At 36.7% G+C, this 15,327-nt stretch overlaps 1 protein-coding gene across 2 annotated transcripts; it reads left to right on the forward strand.

The window, feature by feature from the left end:
- The first annotated feature begins 708 nt into the window (after nucleotides 1–708).
- On the forward strand, nucleotides 709–10,835 carry LOC118801913. Of its 2 annotated transcripts, XM_036562349.1 has the most exons (5): nucleotides 711–859; nucleotides 4,650–4,943; nucleotides 5,188–5,421; nucleotides 7,665–7,958; nucleotides 9,939–10,830. In XM_036562349.1, exons 1-5 carry the CDS (start codon nucleotides 721–723, stop codon nucleotides 10,238–10,240), a joined length of 1,263 nt encoding a protein of 420 aa, XP_036418242.1. In that variant the 5' UTR covers nucleotides 711–720; the 3' UTR covers nucleotides 10,241–10,830. The 2 variants fall into 2 exon arrangements, with proteins under 2 accessions (XP_036418319.1, XP_036418242.1); XM_036562426.1 differs by lacking the exon at nucleotides 5,188–5,421 and having other exon boundaries at nucleotides 709–859; nucleotides 9,939–10,835.
- The last annotated feature ends 4,492 nt before the right edge of the window (nucleotides 10,836–15,327 follow it).

The following is a 15,327-nucleotide window of genomic DNA, read 5'->3' on the forward strand; positions in this document are numbered from 1 at the left end:
CGGTTCCGTCTGCCACCATTACAAGTCACAAAAACATAAATATCTGAATTCAACAAAGCATACACACCATCACACAGACACACACATATATATAGTTAATACACAAATTTTAAAAATATAGCCGCAAGCTGCAATGCGGAGGGCCCAAGCAAAAATCAGCTCAATGAGGTCTAATGCGCCAGACAGGGGTCTTTTTCACAGATAGAAGATAAAAAATAGAGAGTCAGAGTTCCAGGGGCTGCACCAGAGCAGAGTGAGTAAGAAGCATCTGAAATTTCCACAGTGGTGGTGATAATTCAAGTGAAACATACTTTCACAAGTTATGTGAAAATAAGGTAAAAAATACCTTCGCTATAATTCAACAACACTACATGCTAAGTAAGCCCACCAAACTAGCAATAATGAAAAAAAAAACAAACTAACTAATTTTAGCTTACTTTTATGATCAACAAAGTGTTCTCAGCAGTTTTTCCTTGCAGTTTTCTCTGCAAATTTTTTTTGGATAAATCCTTTTTAAAGGCCAACTGAATCAGCTGGGCTCTGTGTTTGTGAATTTTACTGCCCCTGTGTACAGAAAATACATTCTTCAGAGTAGAAAGGAGTTCTTGAACATTGCCGTAGAGGCTCCTAATGTCAGTGAGTGTGTGAATGCAGTCAGTATACAGGGCACTGCCTGAGTAGAGCTGACTTGCTGTGCGTGCTTCTCTGCTGTGGTCTCTTATGGGAGGAGAATATAGTTCAGTGGTAACATCTCTGAAGGGGAAGTGTTCTTTCTGCAAAACCAAAGTGTGTGTTCTGAAAATGGAGAGGCACAGTCATGCCCGGGAGCTCCTAATATTTTTATTTTTTTTTTCTGTGGGTAAGTCAAATACTCAATGTTCACATTATTAACTGTTCATAATGTCAGTGAGTGAGTTCAGATTATCCTGTAGCTGCAGTTAACATGCTGCTGAGTCTTAACCTATTATATATAATGTTGATGACTTTCAAAGAGGTGCAGGTATAAAAATAGTACTTCCAAAGTTAATTCTTATTCTAAGTTAAAATTAGCAAGAAATGGGTAAGAGTAGAAAAATTACTGTGTCAAAAGCTTTGTCCAAAAAGTGGACGCATGGGGTCAAACATATAGTTTAGTGAAAGTCAAAACGTATCTACATTTAGACAAATTAAGAATGTAAATTACAAGTCAATGTTTTGAAAAACAAAAGCTTTCTTTCTTTGGTGGTCTGTGTCTAACGAATTGGTGGTACTAATCTTACTCCAAAGACAAAGTTGCATAGCTGTGGGCAGAAAATGTAAGGAGTAAAAAAAAGATGTTTTTTTTTTTTTTTTCACTCCTATTCAACTCCTGTTTTACTCCTACTTATAATACTGAAGCATAGTAACAAAGTATAAATATTACCATAGATGTATGATTATCACTCAAGTATTTTCCACCTCAGGAAGTGAGTGTCTGTTCTCTAATGAACTAATGTTTTGAATTTCTATGTTTGTCATGTACAGAGAAAAAAGTGTAAAAATGTCATTTATTTCCAATGTTACTAGATGTACTTCAATAGAGGTTCTCATTCCCAGCCCTGGAGACCCCGTGCTCTGCACATTTTCGTGTTTTAATGAGTTGAATCAGGTGTGCTCCATGAGACAAAAATGCACAAAAACGTGCAGAGTGTGAGGTCACCAGGACCAGATTTGGAAACCCCTAAACTTTTTGTTGGATATTTTCTCTTTTGTCCCCTTCTGACCCCAACTGCACCTCGTTGAACCAGAGGCCCCAAATGTCAGTGACACAGGGCTTTGCCTCCAAAATGCTGGAATAACCTTGAACAAGTTTTTCAGGGTCAGTTTTTCATATCAGTCCTTATTAGCTGAGGTGGTACAAAATGGTGAGCAACAGCAAACTGAGCCTTCAACCTAACTTTCTCTGTTGTTCTCATGTAATGGTCTGACAACGTCCAAAAACTTTGGACTGCCCAGATCCAAAGCACATAAGCCAGCACTGATGGCTCTTAGTCCAAGCATAGGATAATAAACATTTATCAGGACGGTTTAATGAGACACCTTCTTAGATGTTTCAGTGATATTAAAAATGGAAACAGTCAGAAACCTCTTAAAACTCTCTGTACAGGTCAGTGTGTCAGGTGTTCTAACAGTTTATTCTACCCATCAAGTGGTCCTACTGAGCATACACAGATCATTAGTATAGTGCAGTAACTCAGTGTTTTCAGTAGCATGCTTCCAGGTGGTAAAACCAGTCCTGGTAAAAATGAAATGATGCAAGCGTATGTTGTTTGTAGCATACTAACTTTAGAGTTCATCAAAAGTCCTTCAGTGAAGATATTTTTAAATTTTGTACACATTGACATTTTGACATAGTATACTCTGCTCTGTAGCGCCTCCTGAAGGCCAATCTGGGTCAAATTTTGAATGCATCATCTGAATCTCATTTGATATAAGTGGTTTAAGTTTTGAGATGATGAGACTGTTTTGAGCATTAGTAGTTTAAGTCAGAATTGCCAAAGCTGCAGTGATCTGTCCTGAAATCATGTAAGAAATGTAATTGATTAAAATGGTGGAAAATAGAGTAGTGCCCCCAAAGGTCAGTTCTTGTAAAACTTCGTAAAGAGACATACCATTCAAGTTTCATAATGATTGGTCACTGTTAAGCTTGTCAAAGACCTACTGGAAACTGATTGGTTTTCCATTTATCAGGTCAGTCTTGAAAACTCTCTCATAAGTAAGCTCAAAGATGCAGCATGCCACATTTCAGCTTGATCAGATGTACAGACTCTGGGAAACAGTTATTTTGCTTTACTAGAGCTCCTGAGTGACATACTTTGGCCAAAATTGACAGACGACCTCAGAAGCTTTTGAGACATAATCAGCCTTTAAGACCTCTCTACTTTCATTAAAATCACACGGAGCTTTCATGAGTTACAGCTGTTTTAGTTAACAGTGCTCTAATCCAGAAGGATTGATTAACATGCCTTGTTGTAAACAACTGTCAATACTGAAAATAACTGAGGTTCAGGCAATTGCAAACAAATCCATACCAGTTTTGTGAACATTGAATGAAAAACCAAGTTCGCTTGAGTAGGTTTTGCAAAAAATGCAAAATATTGCAAAGTTTTTCCAGGGGGCCATTTTGAGTTTTTGATTAGGTTTGGTTTAGTTTGAACTGAAAATAAGCAGTACACAAAATGATGTCTGTAAGCCTCACAGTGTAAGACATATAAGCTAAAACATAAACACTATGCTGTAGCGCCCCCTTCAGGCCAGATTGGGCTAATCTCGTGTGTCTGAGTAGCGGGAGTGACTATAGCCTGTTGACCACATTTCCTGTCTGTAGGCCTTACGGTTTGGTCTGCACAATCCATTTTAAAGCAGAATATTTATTATCTAAGCAAATCTGAGCAAAAACAACAGAGATTCAGCACCTGTGGCTTGTGGACACCTAATAAAAATGAGTGCACAGTATTTGCATAAGGTAATAACTAACAGAAATGAAGAAGGTAAGCAACGTTGGCTAAAATAAAATAAAATAATGCTATATGCGATAATATTCATGAGCGCAAACCAAATTTAGATCAAAATGTAATCATCTGATAAGAATTACAATTGGTGTATTTCATTTTAGTTAATGTGTTAATGTCATAACATAGGCCTGTATTCTTACTGCAGCGTTCACTTTTCAGTTTTCATGTGCCCAAAAAAATATACTTTTAGTCTTGATAGTTCGCTTGTAGTTTTGTAGTAAATTATGGGCACTTGGTTGCAGTAAAATTAAAGTAAATATTTTACAGTAACATTACTGTAATTGTAATATGGGACATCATTCTAAATGTACAATACTGTGATGCCCAACTAGCTGTAGAATTACAATGTGACATGACATCTACACTGTATAAATTTACAGTATGTAACTGTAAGATCATAGCTGTATCATCTTTTAATCTGGTAACTAGTAATGTAATTTTACTGCAACTCCGTTGCAAGTAAGTCACTACAAATGTACAAGTTTGAATTGTACTGTGAAATCCTCTGAAAAAGGACAAATGTGTACCTGTGTATTTGTTTTGTAAAAGTTCTGTAGGACGTTACATTCATCTACATCTGAACACTTGCGGGATTTTCAGACACCCGCACAAACTTATTATAACCTGCAAGACTTTTTGTAAGGAACCTCAGTAGCTTATTGAAATCTATTCTGAACTATTTTATGTTTGTTTAATTATTGATGCCAGCCCCTAAAAAATTGACCCTATTTTCATGTGTCAGATTATAACAATGGGTAGAGTTATAGGCTCCCTGTTATGTTCCTTGCTTTGTGCTGTGATCTTGTACCATGTTCTATGCCACATAACTCTTAGTCTGTGTGTGTATGTGTGTGTGTGTATGTGTGTGTGTGTATGTGTGTGTGTGTGTGTGTGTGTGTGTATGTGTGTGTGTGTGTGTTATGCCGGTCCATATGAAATTTAAATTTGAGATACACTCTTGTGCTCAAATGTATGCTAATAAGTCAGTCATGTGCAGTGCAGTAGGCCTGTAAACAGTCTGTAGGATTAGCCTGCCTGCTCTGTTCATTACTTTGTACTATGATATTGTGACACAGCCTATTTTCTGCTCCATAACTTCATTTATTTCTTTTTTAGGTCATGTATTTTGTGTTGAGGTTGTTCCTGTTGAGACTGGGGGAACTTGCACTTTCAAGTCTTCTGCATCAGGAACACCTCAGACCATTCTGTGGAAATTCAATAAGATGAAAGTGGTTGAGTATGAAAATAATGAGTTTACTTGGTATAGATTTGAAAGTCGAGCAGATCTTGATATTCAAACTGGAGACTTCACACTTAAGCAGCTGAGTAAAGAGGACAGTGGTCATTATGAGTCTGAAATCCAGGTGGATGGAAAACTACAGTATTCCAACCATGAGATTAAAGTGCTGGGTAAGTTAGTCATGTTTTAAGATCTGATTTTGGTAGGAATGTTATAGATTTCTCATGTGTGGAAAGATATCCAGGGCTCAAGTTGAACTATGAGCTGGACTTCTACTGGACTTCACTATGTCTTGGAAAAGTACACGAGTTAAAGAGGAGAACTAATTTACGATATTCTTTCTTCTTGGTCATAATTTCTTCTTAGAGGGTGATTTATTAGGTTTTACTTAACAAGAATACATTCTACCTTCAGATGCAGTTCCAGTACCAGAAGTGACCTGTCATGCAAACTGTACAGTAGCGACACTCCTGTGTTCAGTGGGCTCTTCAGTTCAGGCAGAGCTTATATGGAGTGGCCCAAATGGATTTGAAGAAACGGGAGAGAGAATCAGCGTCTCCCCCAAAGAACAATCAGTCTACATCTGCACCGCACAAAATGAAGTGAGCAAGAAGAGCACAGAGTTCTCTCAGCAGAAATGTCTCACAGGTTTGTTTGTTTGTTTTGTTTTTTTTATACACACAGACACACACACACATTCAATCCAATGGTATGGTAACACAATAACAAGTGTACACTGAATAATTTGTATTGAATTTGGTTAATTCATCAGTTATTACAGTTGATATTTTCTCCAAGTGGAGTTCCTGCTGTTGCCACGTCTCTTACAGTTCTTTATACCATATTATTCATTTCACTAGCTCTGCTCTGAATACATATTAGAGACCAAAATCACCAGTGCTGACTGTTAATTTATGTTCCCCCAATATGGGAATTAAATGACCGCAGTTTATGGGTGGATATAGGTGAATTTTCCCTGACCTTATTCCCCAGATCATTCGGCAGAGGTAGGAATAAGTCACTAAGTTGCAAAAAGTAAATCTCAACTCTTGACACTCCGCAGTCAAGTCTCAAATCAAGACATCCGAGTCTCGATTAAAGTCCACAGTTCTAAACTTTGAGTCTTAAATGAGTCAGTATGCATTCCTCAGCAAATTTAATACCATTTCAACACTGAACACCAAAATTAGGTAAATTTACTAGCCTATCTAGCCTATTAATAATAGCGTGTTATTAGTGTATGGTAATATATTAAAGCAACAGCATTTTATTATTAGCTTCTTCTTCTTCTTCTTCTTCTTCTTCTTCTTTTTCTTCTTCTTCTTTTTCTTCTTCTTCTTCTTCTTCTTCTTCTTCTTCTTATTATTATTACACTGCTGGTTTGAATTGAATTTAGACAACAAACAGGAACCAAACGACCGTGCTGAACAAAGCTTACAAAAAAGAGTAAAATGATGGTGAAGTTTGTGCTGGTTTTAACTACAGAAGCAGATCAAATAAACACTATGCTGTAGCGCCCCCTTCAGGCCAGATTGGGCTAATCTTGTGTGTCTGAGTAGTGGGAGTGACTATAGCCTGTTGACCACATTTCATGTCTGTAGGCCTTACGGTTTGGTCTGCACAATCCGTTTTAAAGCAGAACATTTATTATCTAGGCAAATCTGAGCAAAATCAACAGAGATTCAGCACCTGTGGCTTGTGGACACCTAATAAAAATGAGTGCACAAAGTATTTGCATAAGGTAATAACTAACAGAAATGAAGAAGGTAAGCAACGTTGGCTAAAATAAAATAAAATAATGCTATATGCGATAATATTCATGAGTGCAAACCAAATTCAGATCAAAATGTAATCATCTGATAAGAATTACAATTGGTGTATTTCATTTTAGTTAATGTGTTAATGTCATAACATAGGCCTGTATTCTTACTGCAGCGTTCACTTTTCAGTTTTCATGTGCCCAAAAAAAGTACACTTTTAGTCTTGATAGTTCGCTTGTAGTTTTTACAGTAAATTACAGGCACTTGGTTGCAGTAAAATTAAAGTAAATATTTTACAGTAACATTACTGTAATTGTAACATGGTACATTGTTCTAAATATACAATACTGTGATGCCCAACTAGCTGTAGAATTACAATGTGACATAAAATCGACACTGTATGTATTTACAGTATGTAACTGTAAGATCATAGCTGTATCATCTTTTAATCTGGTAACTAGTAATGTAATTTTACTGCAACTCTGTTGCAAGTAAGTCACTACAAATGTATAAGTTTGAATTGTACTGTGAAATCCTCTGAAAAAGGACAAATGTGTATTTGTTTTGTAAAAGTTCTGTAGGACGTTACATTCATCTACATTTGAACACTTGCGGGATTTTCAGACACCCGCACAAACTTATTATAATCTGCAAGACTTTTTGTAAGGAACCTCAGTAGCTTATTGAAATCTGTTCTGAACTATTTCATGTTTGTTTAATTATTGATGCCAGCCCCTAAAAAATTGAACTAATTTTCATATGTGCAGTCGGATTATAACAATGGGTAGAGTTATAGGCTCCCTGTTATGTTCCTTGCTTTGTGCTGTGATCTTGTACCATGTTCTATGCCACATAACTCTTAGTGTGTGTGTGTATGTGTGTGTGTATGTGTGTGTATGTGTGTGTGTGTGTGTGTGTGTGTGTGTGTGTGTGTTATGCCGGTCCATATGAAATTTAAATTTGAGATACACTCTTGTGCTCAAATGTATGCTAATAAGTCAGTCATGTGCAGTGCAGTAGCCCTGTAAACAGTCTGTAGGATTAGCCTGCCTGTTCTGTTCATTACTTTGTACTGTGATATTGTGACACAGCCTATTTTCTGCTCCATAACTTCATTTATTTCTTTTTTAGGTCATGTATTTTGTGCTGAGGTTGTTCCTGTTGAGACTGGGGGAACTTACACTTTCAAGTCTTCTACATCAGGAACACCTGAGAGCATTCTGTGGAAATTCAATAAGATGAAAGTGGTTGAGTATGAAAATAATGAGGTTTCTTGGTATAGATTTGAAGGTCGAGCAAATCTTAATATTCAAACTGGAGACTTCACACTCAAGCAGCTGAGTAAAGAGGACAGTGGTCATTATGAGTCTGAAATCCAGGTGGATGGAAAACTACAGTATTCCAACCATGAGATTAAAGTGCTGGGTAAGTTAGTCATGTTTTAAGATCTGATTTTGGTAGGAATGTTATAGATTTCTCATGTGTGGAAAGATATCCAGGGCTCAAGTTGAACTATGAGCTGGACTTCTACTGGACTTCACTATGTCTTGGAAAAGTACACGAGTTAAAGAGGAGAACTAATTTACGATATTCTTTCTTCTTGGTCATAATTTCTTCTTAGAGGGTAAGTTGCAAAAAGTAAATCTCAACTCTTGACACTCCGCAGTCAAGTCTCAAATCAAGACATCCGAGTCTCGATTAAAGTCCACAGTTCTAAACTTTGAGTCTTAAATGAGTCAGTATGCATTCCTCAGCAAATTTAATACCATTTCAACACTGAACACCAAAATTAGGTAAATTTACTAGCCTATTAATAATAACATGTTATTAGTGTATGGTAATATATTAAATCAACAGCATTTTATTATTAGCTTCTTCTTCTTCTTCTTTTTCTTCTTCTTTTTCTTCCTATTATTATTATTATTATTACACTGCTGGTTTGAATTGAATTTAGACAACAAACAGGAACCAAACGACTGTGCTGAACAAAGCTTACAAAAAAGAGTAAAATGATGGTGAAGTTTGTGCTGGTTTTAACTACAGAAGCAGATCAAATAAACACTATGCTGTAGCGCCCCCTTCAGGCCAGATTGGGCTAATCTTGTGTGTCTGAGTAGTGGGAGTGACTATAGCCTGTTGACCACATTTCATGTCTGTAGGCCTTACGGTTTGGTCTGCACAATCCGTTTTAAAGCAGAACATTTATTATCTAGGCAAATCTGAGCAAAATCAACAGAGATTCAGCACCTGTGGCTTGTGGACACCTAATAAAAATGAGTGTACAAAGTATTTGCATAAGGTAATAACTAACAGAAATGAAGAAGGTAAGCAACATTGGCTAAAATAAAATAAAATAATGCTATATGCAATAATATTCATGAGTGCAAACCAAATTCAGATCAAAATGTAATCATCTGATAAGAATTACAATTGGTGTATTTCATTTTAGTTAATGTGTTAATGTCATAACATAGGCCTGTATTCTTACTGCAGCGTTCACTTTTCAGTTTTCATGTGCCCAAAAAAAGTACACTTTTAGTCTTGATAGTTCGCTTGTAGTTTTTACAGTAAATTACAGGCACTTGGTTGCAGTAAAATTAAAGTAAATATTTTACAGTAACATTACTGTAATTGTAATATGGCACATCATTCTAAATGTACAATACTGTGTGTGACATAAAATCGACACTGTATACATTTACAGTATGTAACCGTAAGATCATAGCTGTATCATCTTTTAATCTGGTAACTAGTAATGTAATTTTACTGCAACTCCGTTGCAAGTAAGTCACTACAAATGTACAAGTTCGAATTGTACTGTGAAATCCTCTGAAAAAGGACAAATGTGTACCTGTGTATTTGTTTTGTAAAAGTTCTGTAGGACGTTACATTCATCTACATCTGAACACTTGCGGGATTTTCAGACACCCGCACAAACTTATTATAACCTGCAAGACTTTTTGTAAGGAACCTCAGTAGCTTATTGAAATCTATTCTGAACTATTTTATGTTTGTTTAATTATTGATGCCAGCCCCTAAAAAATTGACCCTATTTTCATGTGTCGGATTATAACAATGGGTAGAGTTATAGGCTCCCTGTTATGTTCCTGGCTTTGTGCTGTGATCTTGTACCATGTTCTCTGCCACATAACTCTTAGTGTGTGTGTGTATGTGTGTGTGTGTGTGTGTGTGTGTGTGTGTGTGTGTGTTATGCCGGTCCATATGAAATTTAAATTTAAGATACACTCTTGTGCTCAAATGTATGCTAATAAGTCAGTCATGTGCAGTGCAGTAGGCCTGTAAACAGTCTGCAGGATTAGCCTGCCTGCTCTGTTCATTACTTTGTACTGTGATATTGTGACACAGCCTATTTTCTGCTCCATAACTTCATTTTTTCCTTTTTAGGTCATGTATTTTGTGCTGAGGTTGTTCCTGTTGAGACTGGGGGAACTTGCACTTTCAAGTCTTCTGCATCAGGAACACCTCAGACCATTCTGTGGAAATTCAATAAGATGAAAGTGGTTGAGTATGAAAATAATGAGTTTACTTGGTATAGATTTGAAAGTCGAGCTGATCTTGATATTCAAACTGGAGACTTCACACTTAAGCAGCTGAGTAAAGAGGACAGTGGTCATTATGAGTCTGAAATCCAGGTGGATGGAAAACTACAGTATTCCAACCATGAGATTAAAGTGCTGGGTAAGTGAGTCATGTTTTAAGATCTTTTAAGGTTTTACTCTGAATATCATCACTGTTATTTCAAAACTTTGCTTATTTTTCCAATATTTTTACATAATTCAAGTATAGTAGTAGTTTTACCATAGTGTGAACATTTCATATTGAATAGGCTAAACAGAAATGCTCCAAATGTACTGCTAATAAAATCTTGTTGCATTAACTTGATCAAAATTAGGAATATTTTTGCCTTCTTCTGTAAAATTTTCATCATGGAGATACATCTGTTTTTTGTTTGTTGTCTTTTTTAGTTTTGGTTGTTTTTTTAAATCATGATTTTTTTTAAATTCATTGTTTTAATGAATATTTCAAATAATTTTGCTCATTGGCTTAAATTAAAATGTGCAGTTTGTTGTGAGCACTGTACAGTGACTTGAAAACTACCTGGAGTGCTCTGGCTTTCCTTTTACATGACATTATCATCATGTGTAATAATACTTTACAGTAATAAACCTAAATATATGAATTATGTATATTTTTAATATGCAAAGTATCAATATGTAACAAATACACTGTATGAAATGAAATGTGCCTCTGTCTTTTGAAAGCATGCAATAAACATTAAGATACTATTAATATAAATGCTGATGATTTGTTTTAATAAATCAATAAATAAAAAATGTTAAGGAATGAAACTGAAACACTGACAAGGATTTACACTCACATCAGCAAATAAGCATCTGCATTATGTTCGAGACAGATATCTGTTTTTTTAAATTCTGGGTTTTTGGTTTTAAATATCAAATTCAGTATCATTTTTTAGTGCTTTTAACACCAGTCACTGTCACAAAACAGCTTAAAATACATACAGAAGAAGTGAACTCTACAGAAAACTGGAACAAGGGCTCAGGAGAACATAACAGTAGGAGTGGGAATGGAAAAGGAAGAGAACGTCTTCATGCACTGTAAAACTAAAATTAATCTAGTTCATCAGACGTACACTAAGATTAAGATTACACAAATCATCTTTACACAATTTAGATTAGGATACAATCAACAAGCTCCACAAAACAGGAAAACAATGCAAGGTCCATGAAACCGGAGGTGGATTAACTTGGTCATGGGCCCAGGGCCTGTAAACAACTAATAGACTTACATTTATTCAAAACTAATAGACTTTTATTCACCAGTTAGACATTTATAACCAATTAGACATTTATTCAAAACCAATAGTCAAGTCACCTTTATTTCTATAGCACATTAAAAAGACAACAGTGTCAGCACAACAACTGATAAGTGCTGCACAATAACACCAACTGCAATGAAATCATAATTTACCAAGTAAAAAAGAAGAGACTAAAACAAACACCACTAATGACTAGACAAACCTGCACAATTAATTCAACAAGGAAAATGACAAGCAGATAAATCAAGTAAAAAACAGAAGACAAAGGAGAAAAGCTACTGATGGAAGATTGAACAAACCAAGATGGAACAGATAACCGAATACATAATCTTTGAAAGGACTCAAACATCTGAGAAAATAAATAAGTTTTTAAATTTGGCTTAAAAATATCTATTGTTAGTGTGGCTTTATAGAAAATGGGCGACTGTTCCAGAGTCTTGGTCTAGAACACACAACTAAACAATTCTCTCACATAAGAAAGAGTGAAGGCATGCATACTGAGTGGAGGCAAAGAAGTCTCAAAGTGACAGCAGTGCTTATGGAAGTGTTTCCAAAAGACATTTTCAACTAAATCAGTATGTTTAGTCTGCTTCTGGCAGTTTGACAGTTTTTACCTTTTTTTGTAGTTTATTGTGTTTCAAGGTCAGGCCTCTGTTCTTCAGCCAGGTACAATACATTAAGTACAGGTAAGCAGTTTCAGCTGATATGCTTACAATTTATTGTTACTCTGTAATGTTATTAAAAAGTAAAGCAGCTAAGTAAAAGTATTTCATTATAAAATAAACTTAAGTGATAATAAAAGTACTATGATTTAATTCTACTCCAGGTACAGTATCAGGAGTAAATGTAATTCATTGCTTTCCCACCTCTGTTGGAACCACAGTTGACCGCACCTGCTCCAGCTAATTAACTTCAGAAGTCTTTGATTGGCTGGGTGAGATGCTTTACTGTAAGGGAGGGGATAGCATGTTAGGGGGCAGCATGTTAGATGCAGGTATTGGACACATAGATGCATGAAAATTCTGCAGGTAAATAGATCTCCAGGAGCAGAACTGGTGACCACTGGTCTAGTGAAACATCCAACTGGACAGTGTGCACTGTGTGATCAATCTGAGGCAGTAGAACATGTTCTGTTATAGTTCACATGAACATTAAATCACCTGGGGCCAGATTTACAAAAGCTTTCCTAAGAAAATGCTTACAAAGGATCTTAAGACTGCAAACTTCAATAGGCATCATTCACCAAATATTCTTAAAAAGAGATTTCTTCTCAAAGCCCACTTATTCAGTTTTCACGAAGATTCTGACATTCATATTTTCTTATTTGGGATTTGTTCTTAGAACAAAATCAAACCAAATATTCAAAAAATGTAGCAAACAAGAAGTGATGTTGGAGGAAACAGCCAACAGGAAAAATCCGTCTTGGTTTATTGTAACAATATAAAACATACATTTATTAAATATATATAAATATTAAAACAAGCCAACAATATCCAGTTTGGTTGGCTACGTTAGCTTGCTAGGTTAGCTAAGCTAGCTGACTATGTTTAAGTTTTTTTTGAAAATCAAAAATGTAATTTTCAAAGAACAACCTATATCCTTTATTCTTCTTGGTGTCTGTATATTCTTTTATAAATCAGTCTACATCACTGCCTGGGATATGAGGAAGTTCCTCAAGACAACTTGTGAAGTGTCCGCCTTACTTCCATGTTTTGAAAAGACCTGCGGGCTAACCGGATGTGTTTTTACCTGCTTTGCTGCTGTTTCCAGCATCGATGTGTGAAAAGGGCCTATAAAGTGTAAAGACAGACTGCTGCATGTGAGATAACGGTGCTTTAACGCTACACAATAAGTTATTATTTTTAGCTGGTGACGAGCGCTCGGCTACCCCGCTACAAATGACATCACAGTATTCAGACACCAGCTAGCGACGACTGGATTTCTCTATACTATCGTAGTAGTTTAAGGGGTGAACCGCAAAATATCAACACCAGACAAACGGAGTCCTCTTTTCAGGTATGTTTAAACTGAAAGCGGTGCTTCTGTGTCGTGTTTGATCTACAGTATCATCAATTCTCCGTGTTGTGCAGTAACGGAGCGCTGCTTCAAGTTAGCCAGGTGCTAAAAACAGCTAGCCTGGAAAGATAGCGCTCTCCCGCTCGCCAATGCCTCACAGCGTCATCAGTTTACTTTCCTTTAAATCATGACTGTAATTTACATGAACTCACTTCTTTCTTTCACTTTCGTTGCTTGGGAATGCACTCATACTAAAATATGACTGTCCGAGCGCTGCAACAGCGCTGTAGTTGTGAGGATTGTGATTGTGATTTAATGCTGCTAAAGCTGGTTAGGATGTACAGAAAGAGGTGAGTTCACTGTAGGACAGTATCGTTACACCACTGACCTCGTCACTCACACTCGGTCACAGGAGAACAGATCGCCGGTCGCTCCACTCAAACAGGGAATGTATAACTCCGTGTTTCAGCCTTTGCTTAAGACTCATCTTACTCGTGGCCCCCTCCCTCTCTAATCATGTAGAAAAACTCGTTAGTGAGTAGTGTCGCTTTCCATGCAGTAGAAAACGTCACCAAGGCTTTCGCTGAACGTGTGTGAGAATGGTGTATTATATCAAACATTTATCGAACATGTCATATCTCTCTATCGAGGAAAAGTTATATCGCGATAATTATCGTTATCATTTTATCGCCCAGCCCTACCTCAAATACAGGCCAATCTTTATATACTTGCTTTAAATGATGTTAATAAGCTACAAACACTTGTTTAAAAACAGTTTGGTAAAACAGTTTAGATATACTTTATTTACATGTTAAACCTTAAACTGGAACTGCATTATCATCTGTGTAATGTCCCTCTTTCCTGTACTATTCCTTCTTCAAACTCTGGGAGGATGTAATGCAGGGGTGTGTTGTAAAATGTCACTACACAGGTATGTAGAGGTAGCACAGTTATATCTAAGGCTTCCTAACTAAGACAGTTAGAAGTTGCATATCCAAGAATGATGAATCTATGAAAATGAGTTGTTGTCATGCAGCAAAATCAACAGCAAAGGGCTTTTATTCTAACATGCTCTTGGTGGCTCAGAGTCTCAAAGACTGTAAAATGCCAGGTGAGTGTCTTTTCACCACATGCAGTGATAAGGTTTCAGTTAATCTTCTGAGATTATGATTTAGTCCATGATTTTGCTGAATGATGTTCAGCCGTTGATGGTGATGCATTTCATGTATCGTGTTACTTATGTTTGGAAGTTGTTAGGAGGAAACGTGTACAGTGTCACTAAAAAGCTCCTTTTCAAAGGAAGCCCCATTTATTTTAATTTCTGCCACTGCTGATTGTGAACAGGAGGTGTGGCAGAATCCCTGCAGAGAGGGGGACACACCACTGGAGTGACTGAACCTTCACCGAGGGGTGGATGCAATTTTGGCAGGACAAGGAGTCACCATTAAAATCACACAGCTGCTTCACTAGAGGCTAAATGGAAATGGCTCTTCTAAGTCCATTTACTTCTTGATGCAGCGGTATCATGTCAAGGGGAAAATCTGGACATACTTCACATTGTAAATAGTGCTACCTTTAAGATAGGGACTTGGGTAACTCTGAGAGGAGAGCTCATCATAATCTTGCCCTCTCATTCAAGAACTCTCAGAACTGATTGTTCTGCCTGTAGAGGCAAGACGTCTTGGTGTGATTCTGGATGGCCAGTTATCGTTCTCTGCTCATATCGCGAACCTAACTCAGTCACGCAGATTTCTCCTGTACAACATCCGGAGGATCCGACTCTTTCTCACCCGAGAGGCCACCCAGGTGCTAGTTCAGTCTCTTGTCATCTCAAAGCTTGACTACTGCAACTTGCTCTTGGCTGGTCTTCCTATTGTAACAGTTATAGCAATTTTAATCTGATTATAAATATGATTA

The sequence above is a fragment of the Colossoma macropomum genome, unplaced genomic scaffold (genome assembly GCF_904425465.1).
Source record: "Colossoma macropomum unplaced genomic scaffold, Colossoma_macropomum, whole genome shotgun sequence".
NCBI classification, from domain to species: domain Eukaryota; kingdom Metazoa; phylum Chordata; class Actinopteri; order Characiformes; family Serrasalmidae; genus Colossoma; species Colossoma macropomum.

Excerpts from the sequence above, each read along its gene's own strand:
- LOC118801913 (XM_036562349.1), top strand. The coding sequence starts at position 721 with ATGGGAGGAGAATATAGTTCAGTGGTAACATCTCTGAAGGGGAAGTGT. Across the intron at positions 860-4,649 it reads TTTATTTTTTTTTTCTGTGG|GTCATGTATTTTGTGTTGAG; the intron begins GTAAGTCAAATA and ends TTTCTTTTTTAG. Across the intron at positions 4,944-5,187 it reads CCATGAGATTAAAGTGCTGG|ATGCAGTTCCAGTACCAGAA; the intron begins GTAAGTTAGTCA and ends TTCTACCTTCAG.